The sequence below is a fragment of the Gopherus evgoodei genome, chromosome 1 (genome assembly GCF_007399415.2).
Source record: "Gopherus evgoodei ecotype Sinaloan lineage chromosome 1, rGopEvg1_v1.p, whole genome shotgun sequence".
Taxonomy (NCBI): Eukaryota; Metazoa; Chordata; order Testudines; family Testudinidae; genus Gopherus; species Gopherus evgoodei.
Genome location: NC_044322.1, coordinates 61,080,617 through 61,089,577, shown reverse-complemented (window position 1 = coordinate 61,089,577; position 8,961 = coordinate 61,080,617). Strand labels below are relative to the sequence as shown.

Below are 8,961 nucleotides of genomic sequence, written 5' to 3'. Positions count from 1 at the left end.
AATAACAATACGAACAATTTGCAAGAACATATGTCCCCACGTGAATCAATCAACCGAGCTGGGCTGTTTAACTAATATTTCAGAGATGGGTTTTTAAATACAGAGTTTCCATATGTTTAATTTTTTAGCTGTACAAAGAATTCTTCTACAGTTTTTTTGAGCCTTGTGAATGGATTATCTCCAAACTACGATACATTACGTTTTCTGGGAAGGTTTATACAACAGAGTGATTGATATATACTGCCCAAAATCAAAACTGGTAGGAACAGACAGAAAGACATACAGAAAGAAAGGATATTCTGCCTCGCGCTACTTCTAAAGGGTCAAGTGGAACAAACACCCCATTGGGACTCTCTGAAAAAAGATCGAATTCTGTATTAGACATAAAAATAACGCCTCTCAAAGCCTCTTCTGATTTATTCTTGATTATGCATTTAATATACACTTCTTTCCATCATTTCTCTTGTGAAGTGCGTGGGAGGCAAAACATGGTCCTATTTTATTGATCTATTGATTTATTTGTAAAGAATAAGAATGCCTCCCCTTCTCTTAGATAGCGCTGCCTTCTCAGCGAAGTCTAGTTTCCTTTCCTGGCAGAGTTAATCCTAATTAAAAATAAATTACATGCTGTATAGAACTTGAAATGGAAAAGATAATCCTATTACATATGAGAATATATCCTGCTTCTCTTTCCCTCTAAACTGTGGGAGATATCAGATCAAGCTGAGCCACCCATTGTAAACTCTTTGAAAACTTTCCTATAGATCTAATCCATCACGTGACGGCCATGTCAATCTTGCTGTCTGCACGCGAGTTTCACAATGCTGGTATTAGGCAGAGTCAGAGAAATCCAGCTTTTCTGAGCCCACCACATTTGCATTCCGAGAAAATGCCAACCATTGTGGCCATGTTTGTTCTCATGATCGCGAGACAGTGGTCTGCTAAGTTGCTAAGATAAAGAGAAAGGGGCTCCTTTGAGACAGCCAAAGCCTTTTGGTATGATAACAAGGCGATTTGGGGCGCTTTTGTTGGACCAGATGAGCGCTGCGCGGATTTCCCCCCCCCCCCCCCCCGGTGGGGATTTGAGTGAAGCGCTGATGCGCTGTTTTAAATCCTATTTCCATAATCTGGCTGCTGCCCGCCAGGCTGGAGAATGCTGGCAATCCGCAGGCACCCGAGCTCACTTCACTCGCGTGCCATCACACCACTCGGGGTAATTACTCTTAACACAGCTCCTCGGCAGTAATTAGGAAGCTGGGCTTTGGGAGGCTTTGGCACGCCCTGCTGCTGAAAGGCCGCAAAGCGCCTTCCTCGCATTGCCTCCACTCGTTTTAGGTCTGTCGGTTAGCCACAGCTTTGAGTCACATGCCTGAATGATCCGTGCCGTAGCGATTTCTTTGGTAGTTTGTGCCACTAAGAATTAGGACTACTGCCCCTACGACCAGATATGAGACTAAAGCAAATGCCATTCATTGGCCAAGCATACCCCGGTTTCCGGATCAATGTGATTGTCAGATGTGGGGGCAAATTACCCTCTCATTTACACCTCGGAAGCCCTATTGATTTCAAAGACGTTACTCCGGATTTACACCAGATATATCAGAAGCTGCCCAGTAATTATTCCGGATTGGTAACTGTGTAATTGAAATCAGAATCCGGACAAGCGGGGACAGATTTTGGACCATAGTCTTCAATTCCCTTAAAAATAAGCCAACTTTGTTCAATTTCCCTCTGGTCTTTTTTGCCCGGATGGGGTGCTTTGTGTCCTCGGTTGAGGTTATGCAAAGGCTGTGGACACTGAGAAGTCGGAAGTATTAAGGCAAACTGGTAATTTAATTTGGCGATCAGATCTGGATGTCAGGACAGGGCCTTTGTGGCTCACATGAAGCCCGATCCAACTTCCCTTGAAATCAATGGGAGTCTTTCCATTGACTTCAGGAGGGATCCGATCGGGCCCAGGGAGTGGCTCATGCGCACAACTGGAACAAATGGACAGATGTTTCTATTCACTGTAAAGTACTAATACAAGTCAGCTTTGGCTGCATTAGTAACCAGCCCTTAAAAGCTCATAGGACGCCTGTTGTGACTAGGGCTGTATACTGATGTACATGTAAGTACTGGCCAGTGACAAGTTCGTTGTCCTGCAGGGGTCCCATTAAAGCATGATCACCCCCAAGGAGGAAGACTCTGGTGACAGAGGGATTAGGGAGGACTCCAGCTACTAGTCAGGCGGGCGGAGGGGATCTGTATGTGTGGGACGCGGGCAAAGGGGAAGAACTATTGCAATCCGGGTGAGGGGAAGGTTACTAGGGAGTATGCCACCAGCCCCATGTGCTGTTGAGGTAGATGCTTTGTATTGCCCATATACAACGCCTGCTGCAGCTGCTAAGGCAATTGCTTTTTTTCATCCCTGAAATACACAGCGACGGGATACAAAGAAAGGAGAAGAGCACCAGGCGGCAGAGCGCTTCTGGGCAGCATTAACTGACGCAGCCTGGTGTCTGTAGACGGCTTGACATGTATAGATACACTCTAGTAAGGGCTCTCTTTCTTGCACATTGCAGGAAGCTCGGAGCATGCCTCTCCCCAAGTCCTGCAGCCTGATTTTGCTTTTTCGTACTAGCATGGTAACCGCTTGAAGTGCTGAACCGAGCGGATATCTCCTATACATAGTTTACACATCAAAACAGCACTCAGTTCAATGTAAAGTGCTTCGTGGCTTTTTCTTTCCCCATGGCGGTACACAAAATCACGGTGTACCAATTGCAATGTGGATTTCTGTTTCAGAATGTGACCTAAAACGTGGAGTCCATTTAAGGGTCGGTGCCTCAGGAGAGACTATTGATACAATGTTCTCTTCTCCCACTGACTTTACTTGAATGGTCTCGTTCACCAGGACCGAGATCAGGTACGCATTCTCTTAGCCCGCTATCTCCGCACAGTGCTTAGACCTAACATGAAGGTGGGGGGTGACGGGGGGACCCAAATGAATGCACGTTGCATGCGCTGTCTCAGTATCCCCTCGCAATGCAGGACTAGTAAAACTTGGTGACTCACTGCTACGTCTTCATACTTTTCTAGGCAGATGGTTTAGTTCCCCAAGGTTCGTGCCAGGTTTCAACCTCATGCTGTTATTTTGTTCTTCTGGGACGAGACTAGTGTTGCTTCCCAGAGAGGCCCTATTAGGACAAAAAGAAAATCCTCTAAATAGCCGTAACAGGGCATCAGGAGGGATAGATCTTAAATGTATTTTAATATGAGCTGGGCATTGTGTGTAATTCAGCGCCCATCATCGTTTAGTCAAAGAGTTATGGCAGTGATTGGGAATGAATAGAGAGACATAATGGATACATGTGGCGTTTGCTCATTATATTCAACTTAGCCCAACTCCTCTGTGGAAACTGTTCAACTTTCTTTCCCTTTAGCTTGTCATAGTGAAATAATACAGACATTGGTGCCTCAAATGGGATAGCCTGCCATGCTATTATATTGCTACAGCTAACGAGAGCCTCATAAGCCTTTGATACAGTCTGATCTTTGAAACCTTTCCAAATCTCCTCAAGCTTATGCTAAATCCTATTTGGAACTTCTTCTTTTTTTGCCTGCTAGTGCCCAAGGCTTAAGAAAGCCACTTGGGCAGTGATATGCATACTAAAGCATCCTAGGAATATCTTCTGAAAGGCAAATTACAGGTCTGATCACAGGATCTCACACGAGTAAAGCACAATTATGTGGACAAATGTGAATAAAATCAATTTTCAGTTAATCCTTCAATCTCGTTTAGGGGCTTGTTATGATGATCAATACAGAAATCAAGGGAAAGAAAATCAACCTCCACTATATATGCATTGCGCAGCACTTTATTAAGCGATAATCATAGGCAGACACACATAATAAACACATTCACGCACACACAGCCCAAACAAGCTATTTCTCTGCGTTTTTAAGTGACTAGCTCAGAAGAGCAGATATTTGCACACTAGGCACCTGTTCAACAGCAGGGTGCTGTAGTGGTACAATTAACAAAACACTCCGCGCATTTTACTCCACGCTCCCTGTGCCAACTCATTTGCAGCTCGCCTTCAAAAAAAAAGAGTTAAAGAAAACAAAGAAGAGATTCCCTAATTTTCCTTTCTTGTTTTCCTCTCTAAGCCTTTTCCACATTAAATGGATTTGCTGGGAGGCATTCAGGAGAGCAGTGTGAAAAGAGTGCCTGCCATTGGCTGTTCGGCTCCGAAAAATTTGCATATCCGCGTCTATTAAAGGCCCCCCAGGAGACGCAGTCTGGTTTAGAAGCTGGACAAACTGAGCCTAGCGCATAGGCATCGCTGGCACCTCTCGGGTTAGGGCAGCTATAAGCAATCGGCTCATTTGCCTTGCAGAGCAGAGCATGCATGATCTGCACCTGGGAGCAGGAGAGTTACCCTCCTATCTCTTCCTGCTTTAGGGGCAGACTCACTCCCTAACAGACAACCGTTTCTCCAAATCCTCAGCCCCTTTCAGGTTAGCAATTCAGTACAGGTGACATGGGTCTTGCTAGGGACGGACGCAGCCTCGTCTCTCCGCCGCGCCTCGTCTACCTCTGCTGGCTGCTCTCGGTCACCCTCTGCAAGACGGTGAGATACCGCACTTATGAGGAGGACGCGCCAGGCACAGTCATCGGCACTTTGGCAGAAGAGATGCATGTGAAAGCGCCCGGAGAGATAAGTTTCCGGCTGATGGAGCAGTTCAGCAACAGCTCGCTGGTCCGGGTGCGGGAGGGCGACGGGCAGCTGAGCATCGGCGAGGAAGGGATCGACCGGGAGCGGCTGTGCGGCCAGTCCCTCCAGTGCGTCCTGGCTTTCGACGTGGTGAGCTTCTGGCAGGAGCAGTACCGGCTGGTGCACGTGGAGCTGGAGGTGCGGGACATCAACGACAACGCGCCGCGCTTCCCCCAGGCGCACATCCCGCTCGAGGTGTCCGAGAGCGCCGCGCCCGGCACCCGCCTGCCGCTGGAGATCGCCCTGGACCCGGACGTGGGCTCCAACTCCATCCAGAGCTTCCAGCTCTCGCGCAACAGCCACTTCGGCATCGAGGCGCAGCCGCGGGCGGACGGCGGGAAAAGCGCCGAGCTGGTGCTGCTGCACGAGCTGGACCGCGAGACCCAGGCCGCCTACACCCTGGAGCTGGTGGCCCAGGACGGCGGCAGCCCGGCCCGCGCGGGCACGGCCACGGTGAGCGTCCGGGTGCTGGACGCCAACGACAACAGCCCGGCCTTCCCGCAGGGCTCGGTCACGGTGGAGCTGGGCGAGGACGCGCCGCGGGGCTCCCTGCTGCTGGACCTGGACGCGGCCGATCCCGACGAGGGGCCCAACGGGGAGATCGTCTACGGCTTCGGCAGCCAGGTGCCGGCCGAGGCGCGGCAGCTCTTCCGGCTGGACCCGCTCTCGGGCCGCCTGACGCTGGAGGGGCCGGTGGATTACGAGCGGCAGCGGGCCTACGAGCTGGACGTGCAGGCGCAGGACCGGGGCGCCAGCCCCCTGGCGGCCACGTGCAAAGTCATCGTGCGCCTGGCCGACGTGAACGACAACGCGCCGGGCATCAGCATCAGCCCCCTGAGCGGCGCCCCCGCCGGCGCCGGGGTGGCCTACGTCAGCGAGGCGGCGGCGCGCGACAGCTTCGTGGCGCTGGTCAGCACCTCGGACAGGGACTCGGGCCCCAACGGGCAGGTGCGCTGCGCCCTCTACGGGCACGAGCACTTCGCGCTGCAGCGCGCCTACGCCGACAGCTACGTGCTCGTCACCGCCGCGCCGCTGGACCGCGAGCGCATCCCCGAGTACAACCTGACCCTGGTGGCCGAGGACCTGGGCTCGCCGCCCCGCAAGACCCTCCGGCAGTGCACGGTGCGCGTGAGCGACGAGAACGACAACGCGCCGCTCTTCTCCAAGCCCGTCTACGAGGTGGCGGTGCTGGAGAACAACCCGCCGGGCGCCTACCTCGCCACCGTGGCGGCCCGGGACCCCGACCTGGGCCGCAACGGGAAGGTGCTTTACAGGCTGCTGGAGACACAGGTCCTGGGCGCCCCCATCTCCACCTACGTCTCTGTGGATCCGGCCACTGGGGCCATCTACGCCCTCAGGACATTCAACTATGAGATCCTCAAGCAGCTGGAGCTGAGGATCCAGGCCAGCGACGGGGGCTCCCCTCAGCTGTCCAGCAGTGCCCTGATCAAGGTGAGGGTGGTGGACCAGAATGACAACGCCCCGGTCATCACCCACCCCGTGCTCGCCAACGGCTCCATGGAGATCGGGGTCTCCAGCAAGGCACCCCCCGATTCCCTGGTGGCTCAGATCAAAGCCAGAGACGCGGACGATGGGGTCAATGCAGAGCTCACCTTCTCCTTCGTGGCGGAGCCACAGCAGCAGCCAGAGCTCTTCGCCATCAACAAGAAGACAGGTGAGATCGTGCTCAGGGGGGACCTGTCCAAAGAGCTGGGGCAGCTGTTCAAAGTCATCCTCACTGTGACTGACAATGGCAGGCCCCCCCTTGTCACCACAGCCACAATCAACTTCCTGGTGACTGCCACGGCACCCTCCAGCAGCCATGAGGTCACCAAGCCAAGCACCTGGGAGGAGAAGGCTTTGGAGTGGGACATTCCCCTGATTGTTATCATCATCCTAGCTGGAAGCTGCACCCTGCTGCTAGTGGCCATCATCACCATTGCAACCACCTGCAACAAGCGCAAGAAGGAGAGCGACATCAAGAACAATGGGCCCCTGACGGAGCGGATCGACATCTCCCACCTAGAGAAGGGGATCCAGGAGGATAGCAGCCCCAGAGGGAATGCATTTGAAGCGCGATCCTTTCCCAGCAAAGCTTCTTTCACCAGCCCAGCCCCTTCTCCACCTGCAGAAGAAGTCTCCTCTTCTGAGACCAGCACTGTGAATGCCTGTCTCTACGAGGGTCAGAAACGACTTAGGGCAACTAATGGGGAGGTAAGATCCCACTGCACTCGTGAGTGCTTTAGCTTGAGGGACTGGAAGGAGGTATGGGGTGGTTTGGAAGAGGGGAATCTTGATACGGTTGTGATGTTGACATATGTTTATTTCTCCTACACTCCCGATCCCCTCCAGCCCTATGCCTCTGCTCCTAATTATAGCAAAGAATCCACCCCACCTGTGGCCATCTGGAAGGGTCATTCTTTCAATACCATATCAGCCCGAGAAGCGGAAAAGTTCAGTGGCAAAGACAGTGGCAAAGGTGACAGCGACTTTAATGACAGCGACTCTGACATCAGCGGGGATGCCCTGAAGAAGGATCTCATCACTCACATGCAGAATGGTAAGGGTTCAGTCAATTTCACAGCCCAGACCGGCTGCAATGAAAATAAAAAATAGCCCAGGAGTAAAAGGATCTATCCATCTATCTCAGGTACACTGAGCTTACTGGACCAGTTTTATAGCAGTCACACTATTTGCATCTTTCCAAAGCAGCACTCACTGCAGGTGTAGCCCTGCCAGCATTTTCACAGCATGCAACTTAAGTATCTACGTGCATGTCGAGAACATAGTGCAAATTGGAAGCAGCTAGCCTATTATAAAATTCATTTTCAAAAAGCTCTTCCTGCTGACATTCATTGTGAGTTAGGGCTTGCTAGCTAAATGGAATAATGATAGCTAGCAGAGTGTGCTTTGCAGCAGTGTCCTGAAGTATTGTTCCTCCACTTCCCCCATCCCATCATTCTAAGCTTTTGATGATCTGGGCAATAACTCTCTGCTGAACTCAGAATTATGTGGCTGTTTCTCGAGCGATTACAGGTCTAAGGTTTTTATTTGTATTTTTAGGATTATGGGCTTGTACTGCTGAATGTAAAATCCTGGGCCATTCAGACCGCTGCTGGAGCCCATCCTGTGGCCGATCCAACCCTCACTCATCTCCTCATCCCTCAGCTCAGCTGTCCACCTTCTGCAAAAGCACCTCCTTGCCCAGGGACCCCCTTCGCAGGGACAACTACTACCAGGCCCAGCTGCCCAAGACAGTGGGACTGCAGAGTGTCTACGAGAAAGTATTACACAGAGACTTTGACAGGACAATCACATTGCTCTCCCCTCCTCGCTCTGGGAGGCTTCCAGAACTTCAGGAGATGGGGATGCCCCTATACCAAGCCCCCTCGACTAGATACCTAGCACCCCAGACTGACACTAGTGAGAAGGTTTAATGCTACACGCTTCCCATCCAAGCACATACATACACGAACACTTCTAGGTCACTCTCAAGAGCCCTTAAGTTATTGACCAGTGTTGTACATATAAATATGCAAGACGTGCCTTAAAAATGAAGTTGTTGGGAAAGATTTCCAATCACATCAATACTGTTTGGTATTTGCAAACAAAAAACTGTATGTAGTTAATGTAATTTTTATGAAATGTGCAGTATTTAATTCTTCCCCTACCCTGTTATTTTGCTTTTAGTTCACCTATGGCCTGCTATTTTTGTAGTGTTTTTAACCTGTATATTGTGTAATGTAATGTTTGTATATAAGGAAAATTCGTTATATTTTTATATAATAAAAGATAAACAAATTGAAATTGTTGCCAAAGGAATTGTCTGAAAGACACAAAATAATAATATCCTGAATTATTTAAAATCAAATAAGGGAAATTCCTCCTTCACAGTGTAATAATAACCGAAGCAACCCAGTATATTGAGAAGTTTGCCTTGCCAACTGTGACCTGTATTTTTTGAGTCTGTGGTCAATTTCAAGTTTAATGTTATTTAATTCCATTTGGTTTCTGTAATCAGTGTCACCAATAAATACACCAATAAAGGTTTTGTATTGTGTTTGAGGGGTCTGCTTGTGGATTTCATCCTTCAAAGATTACAGCCCTCTACAGGTAAATAAAATCCATTTCTATAAAGAATTATACCTTAATGAGAATTTGTTATACTTCCAGAGTTACCCTTTACTTTTGTTGAGTGGCA

The 8,961-nt window shown here is 50.2% G+C and overlaps 1 protein-coding gene across 2 annotated transcripts; it reads left to right on the top strand.

Moving 5' to 3' along the window:
- Positions 1 to 3,850: 3,850 nt before the first annotated feature.
- PCDH8 (protocadherin 8) lies at positions 3,851 to 8,724 on the top strand. 2 transcript variants are annotated; one of them, XM_030566055.1, is made up of 3 exons: positions 3,851 to 6,729; positions 7,111 to 7,320; positions 7,824 to 8,724. In XM_030566055.1, exons 1-3 carry the CDS (start codon positions 4,527 to 4,529, stop codon positions 8,195 to 8,197), a joined length of 2,787 nt encoding a protein of 928 aa, XP_030421915.1. In that variant the 5' UTR covers positions 3,851 to 4,526; the 3' UTR covers positions 8,198 to 8,724. The 2 variants fall into 2 exon arrangements, with proteins under 2 accessions (XP_030421915.1, XP_030421905.1); XM_030566045.1 differs by having other exon boundaries at positions 3,851 to 6,974; positions 7,113 to 7,320.
- Positions 8,725 to 8,961: the final 237 nt, after the last annotated feature.